This window comes from Cavia porcellus, unplaced genomic scaffold (genome assembly GCF_034190915.1).
Source record: "Cavia porcellus strain 051 isolate PalLab524CR breed Dunkin Hartley unplaced genomic scaffold, mCavPor4.1 scaffold_12, whole genome shotgun sequence".
In the NCBI taxonomy this organism is placed as follows: domain Eukaryota; kingdom Metazoa; phylum Chordata; class Mammalia; order Rodentia; family Caviidae; genus Cavia; species Cavia porcellus.
In genome coordinates, this window is record NW_026947495.1 from 30,805,382 (window position 1) to 30,832,289 (window position 26,908).

The window sequence follows — 26,908 nt, forward strand, 5'->3', positions numbered from 1 at the left end:
GGCTACGGTGATAATCTACAAGTAAGACAACAGCGGCTCAAAACTAGATGGCTTACAGTATTTCCTCGCCTGCCTTCTGTGTTTCTTCATTCCCTTATTTTCTTTTAGCGCATTGGCCACTCCTTTCTAGCATTTTAATTTCACCAGGTATCCAACTCTTGCATGTACTTTAAAAGTATATTTAATAGGACTGTCAGAGTTTTAGTTACCAGGGAAAGAGAAATCAACAGTGACTCCAAGGTTAATATTTTAAATCTGTGGAAAAGCATTAAATGAGGAAGCAGGTTTGGGGAGTCAAATGAGTTTATTTGGGAAAAACTAGTTTCACGTACTGTCTTTACCCCTGACATTCATTTCTCACTTAATATAAACAAAACTAAAGCTAAAATTCACTATCATCAATATTCTTCAACTTATGTAGCGCAGAAATCTTGCTAACTGTAATCAGAAGTCTTTCTGTCTGTAGTCTTACTTATTCTCATTTCCACGTTCATTGTATTTCCAAACCTTTGTAACCTTTCCCCCACTGCCTTCCTTCTCCTTGGAGACTGCTGTAGTCCAGCTTTTCACTATGTCTAATTTGTAGTTGAGGACTGAGGATGTAGCTCAGCAGCACATCACCTGTCTGGCAAGCATGAGGTCATGAGTTCAATTCCTGGTACTTCTCAAAATGAAAATAAAATAGAATAGAATAAAACAAAATGGGTTAGTGTAGCCTGCAAGGTAGTCTTCCAATTTAGTCTTTCACTTTATGAAACCTATTGTCCACCTCAAAATTAGATTTTTTGCCTTAAATATTGATAAGATGATATTATTTACTTTTTACATTTGGGGTCTTAGTTTAAATCTCTGTAAGCACGCTTTCACATCATCCTATCCAAGAAGACATCACATCTATGCTTTTTTTATTAACCTATTGTTTAATGCCAACACACTTTAAAAACGGTAATTTTTGTACATATTTATTAATGAATGTATTTATCTTTCACTTTTTCCCCATAGCAGAAACTTCTTGAAAGGAAATAATAGTTTTATTATTGTGTCCTGTAAATCTCAAAGCAAAACTGACATGCAGAAGTCTTTAATTAGCCTTTGAGTCTCAGTGAATAATCCTGAGTGATTTGCCTTTAAATGCCATGCAATTTGTTCAGTAATTTCCTCATTATTATTAATTATATACCTACAGGTTTACATAGTCTAAGGCTATATTTAAAATATTTGGAACATTAGCTGCAACTGTTATGGAACCACTGGACTATAAATCACTGTGTGTCTAATATGTCTTTTGCAATTAACAACAGTAAAGCAACAAAATGGCAATAATGTAACTATCTGATAGTTTTAGATTTTTCCAAGTAATCATATTAATTAATATGATTGTAGATGCTTACTGTTTTGCAGAGCTGAGATGTTCTTAAAAGTATTTTAAATAAGTATAAACATTGCAATACAGATGTAATGACTATGATAAATTTAAAACAATAAAAATTAAAGGAATAAATGAACCATTTTTATCAGTAGCCAATATTCTAAATTTAGAGTTTAGAGTATTTGTTAAAATTAACATATGCAAATACTCAGGTGTTTTTCAGTGTATGTCTAGGTACTATAGACATCTAGAGACTATAGATTTAATGTGGGGCTTATATCTAATATTTAAATTAAAAAATGAAATCTATTATTGATAATCCAGTTGGATATTTTGTTAATATCTATCCAATAAACTTTTTGAAGAAAAGATATGATTATTAGTGAGTAAAATTATAAAAAGTCTCACTTTGAATATTATCTTTTGCATGAAAGAGAGTATATCAAGCATTATATTCATGACTAAAAGTCAAATATGGTGGAACGGCCTGATCCTTTATTTTGCTTAGGATTATTAAACTCATTTGTTGTAAGTATATAATCTCTTATTTCATAGTTACATAAAATTTTTTCAAATACTTTATGCTGCTTGCCATCATGTATGTTGTATAGGGTTCATGCTAGAAATAATGAATTGCCAGAAAGTATATACAATTGTTACATAATGCAGTTATATTCTGTCTCAATACTAAAACATAATTTAAAAAATCTCATTAAGCTTTACATGTATAGATCATGTCATCTTTTAATTTTAAAGTTTTTTAATTTTCTTAGAGAAAAAGTCCATTGTTTTTGTGTAGCACAGGTGTTTAACACCTATAAGCATTTCCAATTATAAGTAACTTAATATGTATTTGAAAATTAGATTTGCAATCATAATCAATGTTCCAACTATTTTCACAAATTACAGTAGAGTATTCGCTTCACTGTTTTAAAAAGTCATATTTAAAATCACTATCATTTGTAATAGATTTTAGTTAACATTTAGTTTTATGAGTCTTCTGATTTCTAACACAACATGTTGCCTGCCATTGATAGGGTTGGAAATAGTTCAATGTTTTCCATATCTGCGAACATGATTTCTAGAATCCTGCTATGATATGGGCAAATTTTTTCATTTATTTCATTGATAATGAGGATGAGGTAAGATATCCGTAATTTGATTTGTGATTTTTTTTCTCCTTTCCATATTGATTCTGAGCTAGAAATCAATATGCTAAAAACAGCCTAGGGAAAATTATTTGTTATTTTTCCCTCCAAGGGATGTGGAAGTCTTAGCTGGTATAATTCAAGATCTGTGACAAAATTTAAAAGATGAAACAGATTACATACTTATTAAACTAACAGATGGTCAACTGGTGAATAAAAAGAGCAAATACTTTACATGATTCTGTAGTTAATAAGCGTAGAAAATCAATACCTTATATACAAGAAAGATTTCCAGGAAATAACAAGATAGACATTTACTGTATTTATACTATTACACATCTTTTGAAAGTCATGTTTCTTATTTTTTGTTTTTGTTTTTAGTGCTGGAAACATATAGAATTTAGCTAATCTAATGTGGTATTTGTTTTTTCACACGAGTAATTTTATCTCAGAGATGCAGCATATTTGTTAAGCAAATTGCTCTAGAACTCACATTGTTCATTGAATTAAGTAAAAATAAATATATTTAATCTTTACATGTTGAAGCACTAGGATTACAAAAAGACTCTGAAAGTAATGGTGAACAGTTGTCTTGATCAACGTTCTCACTCTTATTTTTTTAATAATGCAAGAAAGAATTTAATTAAAAGTATAAAACTCATGCCTTAGGTCTTTTTAATCATGACATTTAGTCATTTGAGATGAGCTTCTCAGTAGAAAATGTATTCCTACAGTTACAAACCTTTCCTTCTAGCAAATTCTATTAATGATGATAGGTCTAGGAATAGAGGACAGCAAAACTAATAAAGTCTACGATACATAATACATACCTTTGCTATTATTTATAGAACAAAGGAATTGTATATCTTTTTTGAAAAAGGCTAATCAAAACTTTTATAGATATTCATGAAAGATTTTATAACACATTAAACACATCATAACATTAAAGACAATAATTTAGAAATGTATAAATGAAAACATATGACTCACACATAAAATACATGAATATTATATATGTGTAGGTAACAATAAGATTTATTAAATATGAAATTACCTTGTTATTCTAAATAAATCCTATTCATCGAAGCTGGTTATAAAACAGTCTCCCAAAGTACCAAACTAAATGAAATCAAACAATTTTCACTAAACAATTATCAAATTCAGATATAAATTTTAAATATTTAATGTGACCATACACAGTAGAATAGAACATTTTTAATTGTTTTCAATGTAATAACATCATGAAAATAATCATTGTATTGTTAATACAAAACTATGTACTACATTTGGCCATAAATATTAAAAAATGACATATATTACATGTAATTAATACATATGTATGAAGTCACTATATATATGCATATGTTTTTCAAAAAGTCCTTATCAATACCAAATGAAATAATACAGAGAATTTAAGAGAATAATAAAGAGCACAAACAAAATGCAAACCCAAATAATATATCACTATGGTCTCTACCCTTTATTTCATCATTGACACAGAAAAAAATGTCTGCAAAGTAGATTTTGGTATTAAGAAAAAGTTAAGATATCTAGAAAATTAGCCAGCCTTTAAGTTTGCTCGGAAGATTATTTATAAAATAGGAGGAAATAGTGATGTGTTACAATTGTTGGTCTGTTCTAAAATTGTTCTGAATAGAAATAAAACCATTGCATGTTGGAGAATTTGAAGAAGTAGCTTAGATAAATATGAACTTTTACTGTTAATTTAAAGCTCAATTTGAAATGAACTATAGCTTCTCTCAGAGTTTATTTCTATCTACACTGAAAATATTAAAATAGCCTCCAGAATGCAGTAAGTGATATGCATGCAATCCAAATCTTTTGCATCAGTGCAAAATGTGTTGAAGATCTCTAGATGGAAACATGATACTTTTAAAATATAAAACTTCAAATTACATACTGTGGTGATAGTACTTGACTTTTCGATTATTCCAGGATAGCCCAATTTCCTTAAACATAAGTATTTATTTGTCATTTTTCTCCCAGGTTACTTCAAAATATCAAATACCCAATAACTCAACATGCCCGCAAAACAAAAAGGCTTTAGTATATATGCACAAATCTAGACAGGTTCTATAGTTTATTTTTCTCAAAAATAACCATAGTAATCAACATGTCCATCATATACCAGCAGTAGTATTGCTCTGTTTCAGATGTTTCCTAAAGTGTAGTTATAAGGAGTTAGAAAAACAGTTACATTCTAATTGATTACTTGTCCTAGAAGTGTATTTCTGATATTGTTGAAATTGAAACAATTTTCTCTGCCTTATATTGCTTTTTAAAACAAAAAAGAGTGATTTTTGCCTTCCCATTTTATGATATAAAAGGTTATGTTTATAATATATTGTGAAGCACAATGAAATATAAAATTCTAGGGAAATGTTAGTTATCATGTGACCATTCTTTTATGCATAAAAGTAATGCAAATATAAAAAAAACCAAAATTCATGTAGTTAAAGTAAATTGCCAACCTTTAGAATAATAAATTAGAAGAGATAAGTTTTATTTCTATATGGAGAGATATTGAGAGAAGTAAATACCATAATTGCTATTATAAGACATTGTGCCTTTTACAAAAAAATAAAAAATAAAAAATAGACAAAGAATGTGTGAGGTACAGCCTTTAAATATTCAGTATAATTTACTTACAATCAAGCCACTGTTCGCTTCCCTTTTTTCTCTACCATGGATCATTTTGTAGAAAATTCCGCCTGGATTAAACTGAGTACTCCAAATAATCATATCTCTTTGAAAATATACATCCATCCCTGTTATCCTTGAATTATGTTCAATATGAGAAATCTGTTGATGATTGCCACTGTAGTTGAATGGATATATAAAACCCAGGATATCAGTGTCATTAGCAATGTAGAGAACTTGATCTTCAGAGCCTGGAGATTATTACAATAAGATACAAAAATAAAGTAAATTTCAGCTAAAATAAAAGCCACGATTTAAATTACCTTGAGTTGTTATTATTAATACAGTTCCTCTCACAATACAATTCAACACACTTACTTTTTAGTCTTCTTGATTCTTTATACTCAGCTTTTAACATTTTTAGTAATTATTTATGTGTGTGCTTCTGATGCAAAACTTTCTTTATAGCTAGAATTAGACACTTTTTTTAAAATACACTTTTTTATAACAAGAAGTTACCATTTGACAAGTCACAATAAACTATGATGCATCATTTTAGTTATCAGGAGTCAAATGCTGCACTATGTATTCATTAAGCCTCAAAAGTTCTGATCATTTGAGTGAACATTATTTTGGCTAAAATTTTAAAAAGATAATAAAGACTTTTGTTATTCCAATTTATTTTACTATAATTTTAACTTGATTATTTGAGATTGTCTTAATCTGTAAATGCTCTAGAATCCTGCTAAGTATAACACTCTACTACAATATAATGCTAATATTATTTGAATACTAAAGCATAAAACACTAAAATACAATTTAAAAAATACTTAAGACATTAATGTAAGCCCCAAGAAAAACTGAATTGCAAGTGTAATTTCTGTAAATAAATAAATAAATAAATACCAAATTTATTAAGATAAAGTTCAAATTTACAGTTTTAATGTATCTTGTTTAGTACATATTCATGAAGTGTCAGGTACCATGCTAAGCTCTCCCTAATTTTCCATACTTCATAGAAGAAATATAAAAGTATGTATTAGTGTAGAGATCAAAACTGAGGTTCTAAGACTTTAATGACTTTCTCTTGTCCATGGAGTCTGAGACAAATCAAAGCTAAGGTCAAATTTAATGTATCTACCACTACTGCTCACAGTTGCTCCATGTATCACACCACTTTCCTAATACAAGAGCAATCCTGTTAGCAATACCTACCCAAACTCTGAAACTAACTGCTTCAAGTTACAATATATATATATATATATATATATATATATATATATATATATAATGTTCATATACTATATATTTATATATAAACATTATGTATGTTATATTTATGCAATAGTATAATCATTGATATTAATAATATGTATTTTATATAGTTGATGTTTATATTTAAAACATTAAAATCTATATGCACAAAAAGGGTAACATTCATGTTATTTATTTAATTTTAAAATACACTGACAAATGAAAGAATTAAGAATTTCCAAGTAAAATTTGTTTTAAAATTTTAAAATTCTTATGTAAATTCCATTCTTACAGTCCTAACATTTCGCTTTTAATTTTTATTCCAACAGTGTAATAATTTTTCATAAACTTTGAAAGTAGGCCATAAAGATGCTTTCCATTTTCACTAGAATAATAACACTTAAACTTTTACCCTTTCTGACAGAATGTCTGCAACATAAAGTGTTTTTAACACTAGCTGCATATTTTGCAGCCATGTTTATAAAGCATGCAAAGTTAGATTATTTAAGAATGATAATATATCAAATTTCAAATGAAAATAAGGAATTAGTTTCATGATTCTGCACCACACTGGGAGTGAGTACTGGTTATCATGTTTTATTATGTGCTTTATAAAGAAATAAGGGGTGTGAGTTGTGAGGATACCAACTTAGAGAAATAGTGTTTAAGAATATTGAACTATATTATGCATTATATCTATGTATATATGTAATTGTGTGTTAACTTTTTTTAGAGAAAGAATACTAATCCAATTGCCAAATTAAATAATAAGAAATTTACACTTATTTTTTGTTATTAAGTGTGAAGTCATCATTGAAAGGCATTAGGGAACATCAGTTCTCTAAAAGATGTTTACAATAAAACTGTAATAACATTTCTAATAATGATTATAACTTACCTTTTGCTATGCAGGTATTATTTTGCACTTGGAAATTCTGGTCACATACACATTTATATGATCCTTCTATATTTATGCATTGCTGGGAACACATACCAAACACCAAGCACTCATTGAGGTCTAAATAAGAAAATTGCAAAGAGTATTATAATACCAATTTACACTTGCATTCTTTCATGCTTCAAAAAAGCTCAGGGTAGTTTTTGTTCTACAACTTTTTAATCTCTGTTTTTTACTGTCTCTTCAAATATTAAGACTGAAACTTCCTACATAAATTTTTAGGCCATGATTATGATTTTCACAGTAGTTTCATTAGAACTTGTTATATTATTTTTGGTTATTGGTTGACTTAAAATCATAATAGACCCATTTTCAGGCATTTCTTGTAAGCTGCTTCTCAGTACCTATCTCTGTACCTATTATCTTTCTCCACACCTACCACATATCATCTGCTAGACCTCTATCTTGGCCTGTCTTTATCCACTTCTACAAACAAAATTTCTACTCCTTTTTCAGGAGCAACCAGAAGTGAAGCTTTCCTTGGTTTTCAACTATGCACGATCCATTATTTAGCTTCTTTTACTCTTCTGAAGACTCTTTTAGCATTGCCCATACTGTATTTCAGAAAGGTGCTCATGTATTCATACCCCCTACTTTATTACCAGAATCTTGAATACAAATTTAGGATACATTAATTTTTATTGCCATATTTTGTACAATGAGTGGCACAGAAAAAGGCTGGGATATGGCTGTAACACACTTCTGTGTTCATATATATGTAGTAGCTTTGAAAGGAGAATTGAAATAAAGGTTTATGAATTACACAAAAGTTAAAAATAACCTAAATGTCTATATAAAACAATATCTAAATCACAGCATTAAATTAATAAAGTGAAGACAGTGTTCTGTAGCTTGGCATAGGTCTCTATATTTAAGAACTTAATTAGAGCCAAGATTAATATCACATGATCAACAGGAATTATCTATTTTCTGATTTCCTAATCTATTTTTATGTCCATCCAGCACAATTCTTCTCCCTCTTCTGTGATTTATAGTTGCCTGATTTATGTAGCAAATCTTGAGGTAAACTTTTTCCTGAAATTTGAGAATTTTAAGATCATCACATTAATAAGAACTAACTTCTGTTTATTTTTCAAGTGTTCTAAGGCCACAGTTCTCAAGCTTTTTGGTATTGGGAAAGGGTTTCCTGGAAGACAATTTTTCTTCTGATAGAGCTAGAACAGCAGGGGAGACAGGTGGAGCTGAGATTGGATAGATGTTCACAAGGATCATGAAATTTAGATCCCCTTCTTGCATAATTTGGAGCAGGGTTTGAGACCTAGGAGAATCCGGTGCTCCTGCTGATATGCATGGGTGTGAGCTTAGGTGACAATGTGAGCAAGGTGGAGCACTTGTAAATACAGGGGACACTTATACCCTGCCTGCCACTCACTTTCTGCTAGTTTTCCAGTTCCTACCTGGCCTGAACCTGTACCAGTCAGTAGGGTACGAGCTGGAGACCTCTATCTGAGGGATCTGTGACAGACATAAAGGACTTTCACAGTGATGACTTAAATGACACACTGAAACTTTCTGATTCTGCTTTGTAGAGAATTTAACCATTTGAAAGCACATTTCTCTGATTAAGAAACGATAAACAAGTAAAACAAAGTGCATTTATTTTAATGAAGACTGTTCAGGAATTAAGTAAAATATTTCTTATCATGACAACTGTCATATTGCACTAATTATTTTTATTCATATTTTCATTAGTAACCATAAACAGGAAGATAAGTGTTACCAAGCTTTTCCTTTGACATAGAATCACATTCTTAAAAATCTTCATGATTTAATAAAAACTCTACTAGCTGGAATTACTCCTTAATGGAGAAAGCCATTTTTCCTCAACAGTATAATGATCCCTGAACCATGGATATACTAATCCCACACGTGTCCAGTGTCTAGGACCTAGCCTTTTGCAACTGTGAATCCTACCCTACTTCTGCCATTTCCTTTGATTTTGTTTCCCTTATTTCATTTTTTTACCAAATTCCAATATCTTTTTTGAGTTAGTAAAGTATAATGACATTTAAATCTTTATATTAAAAAATTTAGGTATAGAAATGACTTTATTATGAAAACTTCATTACAGATACAAATTTAATTAGAATACAGAAGTTACTCATTTGTGAAACAAAATTATATAAAAAGATTATATTCCTAGCATTTAAAATAAAAAAAAATCTTCCAAGTACATTTGCCATAGAACATAATTAAAGGTAAAGAAAAATACTGAGAACAGAATTTCTAAATTTAGCAAATACATATGGTACAGAAAACAGGGCTTGCTATTCACAAGCAAGTCTTAGAAACTCAGTGTTACTGCAATAAAATATTGAAGGAAAGAAGACAGACAGAAGGACAGACACTGTGTGTGTGTATGTATGTTTAGATGTAATAGGGCTTGGGAAAGAGAAATAATTTATTTTCAGTAAAATAGTTAATGTCAGATTTTAGTATTTCATTGTAATGGTGAAAAAAACACCTTGAAAAACTAAAAAGTAATTCAAAGTGGTATGAATAACCTAAATAGGAATGTAATCCAAAAAATGGCTATACCTCTTTATATTGTGATGTACAATTAATTTCAACAATTTTTCTATTTTTTGATACATTCAAACTTGTTTTAACCCATGAATATCATGGAAAGACATTATAAAATAAGCCAGAAGATAAAAGAATTTTAGGATTTGAATTTGTCATGCATTAGCAAGAAACATGTTAAACTGAGCTTACTGCAATAGAAAAATATTAAGATGAATACCAATGTTATCTAAGAAAATTTAGAAAATGGTCATAGTTTGTATTTTACAACTGTGTAGTTAAATCTCTGATGTGAATTACATATTAACTTACATTTTTCCTTATAAGACTTTGTCCTACATACTAAATTTTTAAATGATCATAGGTAAGTTGACAGATTCTTTGATAATCTGACTTTAATTTTTAAAGACATCTTATGATAATATAAAGCAATGTTTAAAACATGACTGTAAAATTATACCATTAGAAAGAAGCCCACAGTTTTCTAAATGTGAATCACCTATCACAGTATTTCAAATGACACATTCAAGAAAAATGGGTCATCATAAACATATTATTTCATAAAGTGAGTCTAATTCTCCAATAGTTCCTGAACCAGCAATTTCATTATTTGCATTTCAAAACATAAATGGAAAAATACATCGAATTTCCTGCTGGTCTCATTATGCTTGTAGAAAAGGCTTTGTGACTTCACTGATGGTTAGCTTATTTGTACAAACAAACAACACTTGATCCAAGAGAATTCTCCTTTCAAAAGTGAAATTGTATAACACAGTTACACATTATTTTGAAGAATATCGATACCCTGTCATCTCACAATTTAGTAACCATTCCGAGTCTTTTAAAACTCCAAAGATTTAAAAGCAAACTGTTGAGGAAAGGTACTCTACCTTCACACTGTCTGTTTTTCATGTTTCTCTGAAACCCAGGTTTACAGCGACAGAAAACAGATGTTTTTATTTGATTACAATATGCATCATCTCCACACGGATTCACATTATCTTCACAGGTGTATTCAGTGGGAGCTAGGATTTAAAAACATGATCACAACTAATATAACTCTGATTCCTGAAGTGGAATATTTATTGTTATATTATAATTCCTATAAATGTATGAGATTATGGTCTTCTTTTCCTTAAGCCTTCATTTCTCATGAAGGTATAGAAGCAGATAAAAGCTGTAGTCAGAGACATTAAATATAGATTAGAGCAAACTGCTAGCCTCTAATATTTATATCACTTACTAAAAGGAGGTAATCAGTGACTCCAATGACAGACCATTTTTTTAAACTGTTAAAATCAGAACATTTTTTAAAAATTTCACACAGGGAGTTTACAAAGATTTTTTAAAAGAACATAAAACAGAATAAACTCAATCAAAACAAACCAGTGGAAAAGATACAGGATTTCAGAACGTTCTAAAAATCAACAATAGTTACTATAATGCCTTTTGATGTCTTCAAAATAGCGGCAGATAACTTTGAACATAGTAAAACTCAAACAGAACAGAATAGAATAGGAACAATAAAAACAGAACAATGAATGCAATAAAAGACCTCAAAACAAATCTATACCAAATCCAAAACTGCTTCCACAATGTCTTGCTATCTTTGAAATAGCTGCTCCTGCTATCAGATTTGACATAATCAAACAAAACAAAAGAGAGTAATAGCCAACCCAACAAAACAATGGAAATGATATAGGGCTTTCAAAACAAGACCATGGGGAATCAAAAAGGGCTGCAACCCTCAGAAGGAGATTCCTCTTTGATGCCACACTGTGTACCTCTATTTTCTGAGCCTATGATCCTACCACTGGCCTTAGACCTGCAATGTTAATGAAACACCTAAGCACCACAGGCGTCCAATTGCATTTCACCTCCATAGCTATCCTCACAGCCTGTGTTTCTCCAGATAAGCCAGTCGCTGACAGCGATATTCATTGCAAAATCAATCTTTTCCATCTCATACCTTCTGAAATGTTGAATTGACAAAAGGTGTTACATACACACATTTTAAGAACAAACTCTGCTCATAGTATTAAAAGAAAACGGTGAGCCATGGTTCAGCATAAACTAGCCCTGAGTGTTACTATACATTCTTTAGTAGAAAACACTCACTTGTTCTGCAGCTTTGCTCATCTGAACCATCTCCACAGTCATCGAGACGATCGCATTGGAGATCCATGGGAATACATTTTTTATTACTGCAAGTAAACTCATCCTTCTTACAAGGCTTTGCTTTATATGTAACCTTACCTATAAAGTCATTTAAAAGAATGGTTAGATTTCTACAGATGCACATTTGATCTGCTGATTAATAATTTGCTTAAAATTGCACTGAATGCCTTTGCACCCATACATTGTGCCTCAGTAATTTACCTGCCAAGTTGGCAGCTGCCATGTTTTGGACGTATATAACATGTGCATCTTAAATGCAGTGTAGAATGGCAAGGCAGTGAGACAAGACAGCAATTGGATTTGACAAGAACTGGTTTGGGGCTGGAGCAGTATAGGTTTAAATTCTGGTAAAGGGATAGTCATGACCTATGGTAAAATTTATACAAATGACCTTTATCTTCAGGTAACTGTGACAAGCACAGACTCAGAACTTTGGAGAAATTAAGTGCTCAAATAGATTAACCTCTCAGTTACAAGATGGTCATGCAGATGAAAGTGATTTTGCTTGTACACATTCATTCAGGTACTACAATTGATCAAAGATTTTATACTTGGGCTTGTGTCAGTGTTCAACTGTGTTGCGGGACAAGGGTGCACAAGTGAAGGAAATTGTTGATGCTTGGGTTTATCTAAATGTTCCAGGTTAAAATGATTTCTGTGCAATCAGGGTGTGGTTTCCAGCTCTGGAACACAACTATGCCAATTAACTAAATTCTGAAATTTGAATTTAATTTTATAACTGTAGACAGAGAAGGCAAAAGAAAAAAACTTTAAAAAATAACATTCTATTAAATGTAAGAAAAACATGGGCCTATAATTCTTTATTTGAAGATTCTAGAGATAAATGTAAAAAGATTCATAACGTATATTTAAACTACAGTTAATGACGCCCTATTCCTCCAAAAAAATGTTTGAATATTCAGGCTAAGTGGGATTTTTGTTTAAATGATGTAAAATGTCTTAAGTGAGTTCGGGTAACTTTTGTGTCAAAATCACTTTATAGTATATTTTATTTCCTATTAAAGAAACCATAGTAAATCTCAGAAATTGATAAAAGGGATTATATACACATATAGTCTACACCAAACATGCCTCAAGGAAAAACAGTTATAAACCACTACATCATTTCTCTCAAAACATTACTACAAGCCATAATAATGTCCTAGTGCAGACTGGATAAAATCACACAACTCTTTTATGCAGATGGAGCATTAGGAGATTATTCTCATACTCCGCAGAAAATCAAATGCCTGGAAAAAAATCCTCAGACAGGCCACATGAATTTTTTTCTTTATTTTTAAGCCTTCAAATCATTTATCTTATTTGCAACTAAATCAATGATTTCTCATTAAACAGATTTACCACAGTGCTCTTCGTCTGAGTTATCTCCACAGTCGTCAACGCCATTGCATGTTTTCTCTGATTGCAGGCATATTCTATTATTTCTGCATCTGTGTGGTCTTGTGGGTGGGCAGAGGAATTTGACTGGAAAACAGAGGAAATCCAAAGAAACTCTTTTGGATTCACTGACTTAGTAAGAACCTACTTTGTCTTTCTTTTAAAATCCATAATCTAGGATTGTTAATTATATTTTATTGTTAGTTTTCTTATTTTATCATGAATACTTTGTTGTAATTTGTATAATTTGTATAATAGAAGCTTATGACTCAAGTAATTGAAGAATAGTTCACAATTTACAGTCTTGAAGAAAGCAATCTAAACTCCATAGTCTTTCTTTCAATTGCCTTGTATTACTTCACTCAGTCACCATAATAATTTAGGATTGCACATTAATTATAATGTATATAACAAGTCACCCAGTTATTCACACAGTATAGACCTGGAATACATATATTCCACAGCATCCAATTCAATGTGACCATGCTTTAAAAAAACAAAAATATCATAACAATATTGTGTTTGGTGTGCTTACTCACTAGAAATATTCACTAGAAATTTTTATCCTTTTTATCACTGTTTAATCTGAAGACTTCTCACCTTAAAGCAGGAATTATCTATCATCAACCACTCTTCACCCACATATGTAGAATTCTCCAGGGCTCTGTTCTTGGTGACTAAATCTCACTCTTAAATGCTTTGTTTGCTTAGTTATTCTCATCCAACCTCACAAATTTGCATGTTGCTATATCCTGACGGTTTGCAATTTTTTATCCAGTTCTCGCATTTCAAAGTTGATTATAGAACATACCCTAAAGGATTTCAGACTCAACAAGCTCACCATTTAATTCTTTATTTTTGTTTTCCTGATCCCTTTCTCCAAAAACATCAGCTTTACCTTATTCATGTACTTTAATTAGTGGTATATCATATATTGCTGTCATTGACTTTCAACTCTAAGTAAACTTCTATATTTTTGTGATTGTCCCCAAACTTGTTTTCTTCTGTTCATCACTAACAGTTACTATCCCAATAGTAAAGCTGTTTGTAAGAGAGAGACATAATAAATGTCCTCAGTTTCCATAATCAAATGCTCAAAAGGCCATAAGAACAATCAAGCTAACACATTAATCTTATCATTTCTTCCATAGTTATCCACTACCACCTCGTGTGATTTAAGACACAGCATAAGCCTAGTGACCTGTCCACACCACACCTATAGATTCATCCCCTGTCTCTTTTAATATTCTAGCAACATACTGTATTACAGTTCCTTACATATACTCCCTACACTCCATGCCTGAGTTCTTTGTTTCATCTGAATTCTTGTCTCTTGTCCATGCATATTCCTCTCATGGGATCTTTTAAGAATGTCTCTTAATGTCTTTTTTAAAATATTGTTTTTTTTCATTTTATGAAAAATAAATTTTTATAACAAAACAAAAGAATAACATTTTATTACATGTGTATCAGTATCTAAAAAGTAGTACAAAACATACACCAAATAAATTCTTATAAAAACCAGATAGTAACATAAACTCTGCCATGAACTAAGAAAAACTATTACTATAAATGAAACAAACCGCATATATTGAAATATTTTTTCTTTTTTCTTTCTTTTTTTTGTACTGGAGATTGAACTCATGACTTTGTGTTTACCAGGCAAGCACTTGAGCCACTGAGCTAAATTCACAGCCCTACACTCAAATATTTTAAGACAGGATTTGAACTCCTAAATTCATGTTTATCTCTCTTCTATTTGTAGTTAGATGGATGTTACATGATAGATAGATAGGTAGATAGATAGATAGATAGATAGATAGATAGATAGATAGTTTCTTAATTTCTTAAACACATGCTTTTTAAGGCATCCTAATTTCCTACCATGTGTTCCAGAAATTTCATGCCACATTTTCAAATTTTTTAAAGTAAATACTATGAATTTGAAATCCAAACTTTTAATCATGTTCCTGTTACTACAATTTTCTCATCAGCCTTATAAATATCACCCCCTTCTTAATTCAATCACAACAATTTCATATCTCCGCCCCTATCCTTTTAAATTCACTCCAACTTCCTAGATGATGTGGACAGTCATATAAACAAAACAACCCATAACTGGGCTTCATTACTTCTTTTATTTCTAATGAGCAATTTGCTTTTAGTGTTAGCTACCTAGGCTTCCAGTCTCCTGACAAGGTTGTAGACACTAGTAGATTTCAGTAGACATCTTTTCTTGATCCATCCAGCAACAGAATCTTCTTCTTGCAAATAAGAACAGTGCCTCTTGGGTTTTGCTGTTTCTCTTAATGACTTCATATACAAAACCCTTAGTCTGAATGCCCCAACTCCTGACCACAATCCCCTATCCGTCAAGTTTTTGAAATTTAGCCAAACTCATTAAAATACTTTTCCAGTTTCATTTTAAACTATAAGTCTATAATAAGTGTACATTTTTCCCTATTCACCAATATCTATTTTGGTCTTACTTTTCTCTTTTCATATTTATTGGAAACTGGGCCTTTTTGCACAATTAAAGTTATGCTTCTAGAAACTCACTTTCTTCCCTGATTTTCTGGACCTTTTCTTTTGCATCATAGAGATCTAACAAAACTGCAAACATAAGTAAACAAAATCGTCTGTTTCCCCAAAGTCTGCATATAGAAAGCATGAGAACGTTGCACATGTTTGTACTACAAAGCCAGCTGGCATTGCCCTGTGTAGGTCAGTATCAGTGCTTCTTGGGAAGATTGCCTGTCTCTATTGTTACGCCATTCTATCTCTTTCACAATAATGATTCAAATCTGCCTTCCTTTCAAACCTCCATATATCAAATTTCTACCTTTTACATTTCCTTTTGATTGCACACAAACAAAAGCAATACAAAGAATAGGAAATTCTGAAACATCTGATTAAATAATTACAGCTCTCTGAATCTATACACGGTCTGTCAACTAATTCCAATACTTTAAATACCTGACAAAGGAGAGTAATTTATTATTTAAAATTATTTTTCTCCCGTTCTATGTATAATTTTCTCTTCTTTCTTGAATATGTTATTACCTTTGTGTTCATTTTTGTGTTCGTTTTAATTTTCATTTTAGCTAAACTTTGGCAAATTATTCACAGTCTCTGGCAGTTCAAATTCTTTCAGATATTTAATGTCACTCAATAATCCTCTCTAAAGATCCTCTTCTCCTTTTTTACATAGTTCCACTCAGAACAATCTTTAAAAATTCCATAGTATTTATTACTTCACTCATTCTGATTGTTATATTTATATCCCTAGATGAACTCTTTCTATTCAGATGAAAAACCAAAGCTCAAATGTCTGCTTGAAGTCTCTATTTGAATGTCTCTTCCAATTCATCCCAAAAGTCTACTAATCTTTACACACAAAACTGTTCCTCTTCCTAAATTCTTCTTTTCAAATATACATGCAAAAAATACCCTTCAAATTGAACTTATGATGTTCTCTCTCATCCCCATACCAAACCTACTAGTTAATAAAATGTATTTCATTCAACATATAAATTCTCTACATTTTACTATCATATACAGCTTTGTAATCTAAGCTACTAACCTAGGCTATTGTTGGTATAGATAGGATAGTGTTAACTGGATTTTTCCTCTTTTTAGTTAATATTTATAAAATAAAACTGTACGTCTCCTCTGATTTATTGAATGAGACATTGATTTGGACCAGGTATACCTCCTGAGATTAGTTCTTGACCTCTCGTAGATACTGTAACCTGTAAATTCTCAAGCCTATTATATAAATAAAATTTACATATAATGTACCCTTGATTTAAGTCATTTATAAATTATGTATAATACAGCATTATATGTAATAATTATCAAACATTTGCCACACTTTATCATTTAATAAATAATGACAAAAGTCTGTTGAATACAGACAATTGCAAAAAAATTTTTTTTTTTTTTGATAAGTGGTTGGTTGAGTTAGCAGATGTAGAACCCAGGAACATGCAGAACTGATTCTTTTCAAATGCTTTCAGAGTAAATAAAAATGCCTATGAAGACTACAAATTTCTAGGTACGGTGCTTCCACTGTCTCTGTAGTTTCATGCTAACAGTGATGGCAAAATTTAGAGACTGAATGCACAAACTGCAAACCAGAACCCAATTACTTACCTCAGAGTGCCAACACTGCCCCTATGGGTACTGGTATCTGATGCTCAACTATAGTGGTGAGTTGGCTTGGCTACCTTCAGGGCTCTATGTGCTTCCTGCAGCATGCACCATAGGTTTACCTCCAGTGTGCCAAAGTAATATCTAGCCTGATTTCTCGTCTTTGTGAACATCCATCTTCCATTAAGCCACAGTTTTCTCTTACTGAAGTCTTTATGCACAGAATTCCTTTGTTTATAAAACTGCATCATGCCCCCATCCCTTTAACCTACTTGCCAGAAATGTATCATTAGAATTAAATTCAAATACTGTTTCTTACACTTCGAAATTGAACAAACTTCTTTGTCCCATACTTATATAAATTATGATACATTTTCTCTTTCATCATTACATAACCCAACATCTAATCACACTCTAACTTAAATATTTATTGAATGAATGACATATTTTCTGCTCCTTTTGACTTTGTCTAGGATGTTTTTTAGTCTAGATCTCACAGCGCTATAGCTTTCTGAATTCATTCATAGGCAGAGTTCATCTTGTCCTTCCTTTCCTTGTCTATCTCTTTTGCTAAATTTTATGATTCCTTGCAATAAAATTTGTGGACATTATCATTATTTATCTAAACAGAATAAATATCCTTTCAAGAAAGAGGCCTGTGATAGTCAATATATATTCATGCCTTTCTTTAATTCTCCTGGAATGATACTTATTCAAATGTGAATCTTTCTTAAATAAAAGTTAAAACTTCCTTTCTTTTTGAGTTTGGATTAAAAGAATGAGAAGAGGGACTAATAACACAAATTAATCTTTTTAATATTCTCAAACTATACATTTTATTGCTTACATATATATATCTAACACGATCCAGGCAACAGCAAGTTGATTTGGAGAAACAATTTTTTAATGTTTCCAGTTTACTGTTAAATAATTTCTATTATAATTAACATTTTGATTTATATTTATATATATTATGTATTATACATATAATTTTGTATGTGTAACTTCAGTACCAAGAATAGTGGTGACCCTTGGTCTTATGTGATTATGTGGTCTTATTTTTCACATTTTTTCTATTTACTTATCTGCTAAATTTATTTTTATTCTAAAACAAAAATTTTTGGTGAAGCCAGAATTCCTATTTGTGTCTTACTCAGTTCAAAAGGTCAACAACTGTAAATCCTTCCAGACAGAACATAATCTATCTTAGGATAGTGTTGACATGTGCAAACTTAGATTTAGGAGTGCTTTCTGTGAAGTCATGAACTTTGAGCAGAGTAAGATCTTCATTACCTGGACAAAAGCTGTATGTATGGTCATACTTTAGCTACATGACCGCAGGGCAAGAGAGTTTGTGGTTCACCTCCCTACTTCATTGATTGAGTCCAGTGCCCTAGATCAGGAGATGAGAGTATAATTGAAAGCCACAGAAATACTATACCACACATATCTGGGGCTTCATCTGAGTTGTCCCCGCAGTCATCCTGTCCATCACAGACCCAGAAGTATAGTTTGCACAGGGAATTATTGCAGAGAAACTCGTCAGCTCTACATATATTTCCTCCTTTATTGTAAAGCAAAAAAGAGTGCATTAGTTGTAAACACAACAGAACATACATCCTTCCAATTATATATTGTTTCCTTATGTTTGTTTCTAGCATAATACTTATAGCACACAATGTACAAAAAAATTAACAAGTGTTCATGGCTTATAATTCACAATATTATATAATATTTTATTTAGGAATATTAAATATGGTAGAGGATGAATTTTAATTATGTCCAATGCTATACATGTTGATATTACTGAGCATAACAAATTATATGGTTAAAAATATACATTTTTGAAATAAAATTTTATGACTCTCGATAGAAGACACTTAGAATCAGTAGTATTTAGCTGTACCTAAAATACTGATATACTGGCTCAATTAAAACTAGCATAACAGGTAAAATGTATTTGTAGTCACACAGAAAAATTCAGTTTTTAAAAACAACAGAAATTTTAATTTATCATGTACTATTCTAATTTTTTTACTATGAAAATAGACATTTTTGCATTAAAATTTTACATTTTTATATCAATAAACAAAAGGCATTTATAATACAAAAATATTATAAATTTGTCCAGTATACTTACTATACATACTGGGCTCAAAAAAATTTCATTTGGAGTTTATATATGGACAGAGAGCAGTATTGATAGAGACTTCAATAAGACTTTAGGCTCTTGTACTTTAGACAAACACATTAATTTATTTTTATTTATTTTGTCTTTTTCCTTTTTATCAGTACCGGGGCTCAAACTCACGACTGCCTGTTTACAAGGCAGGCACTTATGCTGCTGAGCTAAATCTCTAGCCCAAACACATTAATTTATCTGTAACCCAATACCTTCCTATGCTAACAAAAGAAATAATAATAATAATATAATTTATAATGAGGTATTTGTAACAAGTACATGGGAAATAATACAAGACAGGACTTTAGAATTAAGACAATTTTCACTATACTACTTAACCCCACAGATAAAACATATGAACTACCTGAGTTGGTTAAAAAATGAGTATATGCATTGGAATGTGGGACTGAAGGAAAAAAAGAGGTCAAACCTACAATCTTACAGAAGCTATTATTCATCTTATGGACGGAGTCTGAAGAAAATAATTGTAGTTCAGTTGTGGACATGACATAAATTTCCTTGCTCTGAATTTTAATTTATCATGTAAATGTGTAATTCAGTTGTAGTGGCAAAAGTTTGGGAGTAAGTGTTGCCTTAATTGAAAATCAAAGTCCATAGACTATAAATCAGAGTCATATTTTTCAGGACAAATTTTATAATGACTAAAGCATATTACATTTTATAATGGATTTAAATCAAACAGAATTTGCAAACGCTTGACATCCTGTGATTATTTTGGTAAGTTCTATTTGTAGCACATAAGTCATGCTAAAAGAAAAACAATGAGTTCCCTGAGGGATTGCATTTGATAATATTATAATTTTCCTTATAAGAGTTTTGAACATTTTACTCAGAAATATAAATTAAATCATAACTGTAAAGGCATGCAAACATTTTTGTGGTAACCTACTAATGATTTTATGTTGTACTATAAAGAGTTAGCATTTCAAAAAATGCATCATAGTGTTATTGTGGCATTCTGTGTCTAACTTAAAATGCTTAATTCTAAAAAAGTGTGAAGCACACAACAAAAGTTATGATTCAAAGAGATTGACTGGATTCATTCCAGTTTTCTAGTTATAAAAGTATAGATTAATTAACAATGGCATGTTTACATTATAGCTGAGCCTTTGGCAGTTCATAGAAATCTTTTCAAATACTTCACAGAAAATAAACATCTAGAGTTCTCTTAATTTGTCTTGAGGAAAACTTTAATTTATGATAATATTTTATAATTAGCATACATAGTTTACTTTAGAACTGATGACTACTAAACAGAATAATTCCAAGTCTGTTTCTCCACAATGTTCATATACAATAGGATAAAATATGAAACGTTAGGACAAAATTAGCACTGAGGTTCTCTGTAGTTGTATTTTCCCTTCAAAAATCTTGATGCTGCTTTAATTTCAAACTCCTTGGGGTTTTAGTGCTACACAGCAAACAAGTAAAATTGATTTACTGGAAAAACATGTCATGCCTATCCTGCAGCTCTTTCAAGTTTCAGGTCCAAGTATTAGCTCAAGTGAGTAGAAGTGATTTTTACAGAAGTGATGTTTCCTGGCATTCTATTTCCCCAATGCCTCGAAAGACTTATCCAATACATAAACCGTTCCATAAGAGTAAATTAAACCCTGAAAATACAAACTTTGTCAAATTTAAGGTACACCTAAACAGGACTAAATATTTTACCCAAGATATTTCATTAAAACATAACTACTTAGCAGCAAAGAAATCCTAGGCAAGTTAGTGGTGTGGTGGAGAAAAGAGGGCTCGGATATTTTTTGAGAGATAGAATTAAAGGGTGTGAGCTCTCTATTTTTAGTCAGTAATATTAAACATTAAGCAGAAACCTTTCAGATTTTAAAGACAGTTCACACTTTCCAGTTTTGTCAAGATGAAATATGTTAAAAAAGTAATGAAATATAAAGCTGAGAAGGTGTAAATGGAATCATTCGCTTGTGACTATACCATTCAGGATGATTGAGGTCTATGTAACCAACAACATTTCAGTAAGGATCAGCACAATCACTTACACATAAATGGAAACAGTTAATATGTATTGGAGACTAAGTAATTTGTATTACAGGAGCCCAGAAAAACAGAATGTAAAAATAACCTAGACCCATTGCGTGAACTGAAGTTGCAGGTGGAGGTTACTAGTTGAATTTCATCCTAATGTCCTTTGACAGGAAAGTGTAGATGTTTCATTGCTGCTAGACTGTCTGACATATTTATTGTCTCTGGATTGATAAAACTCAAAAATTGAGTAGAAGTTAGAAACAGTCACTCTTTAATGCACTTCAGATTTTCAAAGGAAAGTTTCTTCTAAAAATAATACTTGATCAGATTTGAAATGTTATGTAATAATAACTACTTGATTTAATGGTTAAAAAAGAGAAGGTATTTCCTTGAGTGCCTGCATATTTGTAGAAAAATTATTTAGAAATATTAAGCTATAAAATCTTTGAGTGCATTTTACATGCCTTGCATGGTGTGGCAGTTTCTACTATCATTGATGTTGATCCTGTTTCAGGTACTCTGACCTGGACAATCTATTAAGAGATTTTGATAACCAAATCACAAGAAATTTTATATTTCAATAATACATTTAATAATATAAATAAGATTTGTGTACATTTTGATCACTTTAAGTTTCAGCACAAATTATTTTTGCTTACAGTAAGGTCTATTAAATTAGTGACAATTGCTGTTTTTTTAACCAATTAATTTACTACTAATAAAATGTTATCGGTCATAGAATAAAATTCACATACCTAGAAAACAATATATGATAAAGTTGAATGTTGTCTTTTACATAGACAAAGGATATAGCTAATTTTCTCAGCAATATGGAAATTTGGGATATAAACTACTTACTTACTTATCACACCGCATATGGATTTGTACACTCTAATACACCATATGTTCTCACTGTTCTTCCAGAGTAAAACAAGCAATGTGGAAGAGAAATGTACACAGAATACAGAAAATAGTTTCATAATAGTATGTTCTCTATTCTTCATGAATTCTCATCACTGACACCAAACCAAGCCTGAAGACATACTGCTTCTCTGTACTTAGAAACTATTGAATTTGACTTCTGTTTGTTTTGCAACCAATTAAAAGTGTCAGCATATAATTGACCTTATATGAAAGGATCTGGTTTTTGCTCATTTGGAACATGTGGTAATGCAGCTGGAAAGTATAAAAGAATCATTTAATGATTTCATTCTCAACTTCTAGCACACACAATACACTCTGCACATCTTTTTTTATTATTATTATTATGGATACAGACAAAATAATACCTTACCTCTGTCACAGATCTCTTCATCACTTCCATCCATGCAGTCATGAATTCCATCACATAGCCATCGCACTGGAATACAGTGGGCTTTATTTTTGCATCGAAACTGATTTTCCTTACATTCAGTCACACAACCCATCTGTTCAAACACAATAGGGCACAGCAGTTTTCACGAATGATAATGTTATAATCACAGGAAAAAAATGCAGCTTGTAGTACTGGAGATTCACAATAGGGTAAGAGTCCTTTCGTTTTGACTTAATGAAAATAACATCCATGAATAACAATGGGCTTTTGTAAAGACACAGCATGAAAATTTAGGTGTCTGTTGAAATGACTATTTAGAATCTATGACTACCATTTAAAACAGTGTTCAGAGTCAAGTTTCTATTTCTGCTTTATTAGATTTGCTTTCCCAATCCTCATTCATGTAATTCAAAGATTTTAATCAAATGATAGACTTTACCTCATCTGAACCATCAGCACAATCATATTCTCCATTACATTTCAAAGATGCTGAAATACATCCTCCGCTGGTACATATGTATTCACTTGATGAGCAACTGGGAGAAGCTGAATACAATTATGAAGTTGATATTTAGATATAATAAAATAAATGAGAGATATGGAAGATAAAACGTATATATGTGCATCAAAATATAAATTCATGTAGAGGAATAAATATAATTTACATTGTTTAAACTATATGCAAGATCTGAGATTAAAGATCCATTTAAAATGTGATTTTCTATTATTGTTGCATTATACTGGATGTATGTCAATGAAATAATAACCTGTACAGGAAGAATTTAACTCAGACTGAAAGAAGAGAGAGACCACAGTGTCTTATATCACTTTCATTTTAAAATGTTAAATAGTTTTGCACAATTTTATGGTAATTAAAAAAGATAAGGCTAAACATTTTTCAAAGAAATGAAAATATTAAGTAATCTTTGGGAATATGAATTCATACATGAGGTTTATAAAATAAAGAGTGAAAATCTTGGCATAGTGTCTCTTTGCCTTGGGTGACACAAATGTAGTATTTAAGAAGCTTTAAGGGGCTGGGGATTTAGCTCAGCGGCATAAGCACCTGCCTTGCAAGCAGGCGGTCATGAGTTTGATCCCTGGTACCGATAAAAACGAAAAAGACAAAAAAAAAAAAAAAAAAAAAAAAAAAAAAAAACCAACAACAAAAAAAAACCACAAAGAAGCTTTAAGAAGTTTGTTGTCTTGAGGTACTAAACATGAATGTATGTAGTCAGTAGCCCTATATAATTTGCAGCATTCCTTTATGATACAGAAATTTAAAACAACAAGTAGATATAAATTGTTAATACTACATAGCTTAATTAATACAAATATTATGACAATCACTTTGCTGGTTTGGAATTTCTATGTTTGTATTAAAACCTTAAGGTTTCTGGGCCAGTATTGCACCACTCATGATCCAGTGTCCTTACTAGTGACTGTGGTATGATTGTTTAGTTTAGGAATGGTAAATGTTTCCCATTGAATTTTATTTCTTTTTAATTAGCAGTTTTTGTCTAGTGAATAAAAAGCAAAGAGCAAATCTGGATTCAATATGAGAAAGATGTGATCATTCAGCAATGCAGAGTAATGATTTAGTACATAGCATGCAACTGTATCTGCTCCTCTGATCTCATCTCTTAATATGTATTTTCAATGATATATATTGTTAATATCATGATTCCTTTCAAAAGATAATGTAATTGAAATATCTAATTAAAAATCAAATGCTTTAGTTGGCAAATTTATAGAACCACATTTAACAAAGATAAATGCACAAAATAAAGTTTTCTGTGCTTTGATTTTGTTTCCTAAATTTATTTTGAATTTATCTCAAGGTGCAAATACAAATAATACACTTTTACTTTTAATATATTACCATAACAAGCATACCATATGTTTTCATAATTTTGAATGTAACTGAAAACTAAAAAATTTTATCGTATAGTTTTAACATATTTCATATTGATATTTGGAAAAATAATTCCAAATTGTGTGAGATGATAAAAAAACATTCAAAATTTGGGTAAATTAAACTTGGATTCTATATGGTGAGACACTTTTAAAACATAAATAGGGCACATCAATTAATTTACCTATATATATTACAGAACATTTCTTAAAACCATGAAAAATCAAAATTTAGGTGAATAAAGCTTGGATTCTTTCTGTAAATAATGATCTCACCTTTTAAAAGGTTTCTAAAACATATAAAAGACACATCAATTAATTTATTTGTATTTCAGATTATTTCTTTACTATAATACATAAAGGGATATTTTTGACACTATATTTTACGTACTTTGTCTAAATTTAAATTCTATCGTTAGAATATTAAGTGAATTAAATTTTCCCTTAAGCATTTTACCTGGCTCACAATTTTTCTCATCTTCACCATATTTACAGTCTTCATGACCATCACATTTCCATTTTGCTGATATACACTGACCATTGGAGCACTGAAACTGATCTTTGGAACAACTTACTTCACAATGTCTCTGTGAAATGCAATAGAGATATAATTAAAATTATTTTAGAAAAAATTTACTTTCCCAAAAGACAACTGGAAAACTGATGCATAGAAATTCATGACAAGTAGAAGCCACATGTACCAAAGTGGCTCAGATGGTCCTGTTTTCAGCCTGTGACTTTATAATTACACTGATTTCCTACTTTCATTTGTCTCTGGAGGTCATCATAAAACAGAGAAGTGGAAGAAGAATAAATAACACGAATTTATTATGCTAATTAAATTGCTGTGAGTGGGCCATTCTTCAGAAAGCCGTGAAGTGGTGCAATTTCCATAATTGTAGTTGATAAAGAAGATTGTGGAGAAACAAAATATTTCAAGTTCATTGTTAAGCAAGTTTATCCTGTGCACCGAGGCTTACAATGGAATCTGAAACAGCATCCTAAAACAAATCCACTAGAGTTCCATTATCTTCACACTTCCTCTGCATAGATTCTCTTACAAGTTTTAGTTGGTGTTTGTAATTTGCCACTCCTATTTGCTCCTAAAGAACTGTGAAACAAAGTGTCATAACTGTCATTTTGGCTAATCTGCATACTGAGTTTATCTGCAAGTCAAACAAGTTAGCAGATTGACTTTGGGGACCCTTTCAATTTTTTATGAAAGATAAATAAAAGAGATCCACTAGAAATTCAAAATATCCATCGCTACAATGGGATGCTCCAGTGAAATACCTTGCAATAATTTCTCTTCTAAAGCAACTTCTGCGTTTCTCAAATTGGACCTGATGGCTCTTCCCACAAAAGCTGCAGCACTCTCACAGATTACAGAAGTCTCAGGAAATGACGCCTGCTAAATTATTATTTGTTATATCTTCTCAGTCTAATTCTTATGTGCAAAATGAAAGTTTACTTCCTAAATCTTTGTAATTTCCTTTTTATCAATGGCAGAATAATTAGAAAGCTTGTTATATAATTGATTTTCTTCTCTTTTCCCAAGTATTGAAAGTTTACTACCTTCTAGGATCTTTCTTATATGATAATGTCTTGCTTCTTATATTTGAGAATCTCTTAGACAAACATGAAAGATCAACACCTAAATCACAATTGCAATAAAGCATGTTTATCTTGTTGCCAGACAAATAAACGTGGAACTTCAGCTAAAGTCCTTACAGAGGAGCTTTTACCAGAAATGGAGCTGTCTAAGAAGTAGTTTTTCATGTGTAAGAATAATTTAAAATTTATGGCACATATT

At 30.9% G+C, this 26,908-nt stretch overlaps 1 protein-coding gene across 7 annotated transcripts in view; it reads right to left on the reverse strand.

Moving 5' to 3' along the window:
• The window catches only part of Lrp1b (LDL receptor related protein 1B), a 1,703,137-nt gene that overhangs the window by 103,318 nt on the left and 1,572,911 nt on the right, over positions 1-26,908 (reverse strand). For 6 of the 7 annotated variants that reach the window (XM_063259026.1, XM_063259028.1, XM_063259024.1 and 3 more), the window contains 9 exons: positions 25,553-25,682; positions 23,621-23,727; positions 23,161-23,293; positions 19,104-19,226; positions 13,475-13,597; positions 12,053-12,190; positions 10,825-10,959; positions 7,331-7,450; positions 5,188-5,429 (listed from right to left, as the gene is read on the reverse strand). In XM_063259026.1, the coding sequence (XP_063115096.1) occupies positions 5,188-5,429; positions 7,331-7,450; positions 10,825-10,959; positions 12,053-12,190; positions 13,475-13,597; positions 19,104-19,226; positions 23,161-23,293; positions 23,621-23,727; positions 25,553-25,682 (1,251 nt within the window). The remainder of the gene's footprint in view (positions 1-5,187; positions 5,430-7,330; positions 7,451-10,824; positions 10,960-12,052; positions 12,191-13,474; positions 13,598-19,103; positions 19,227-23,160; positions 23,294-23,620; positions 23,728-25,552; positions 25,683-26,908) is intronic. The other variant, XR_010050782.1, reaches the window with a different exon arrangement.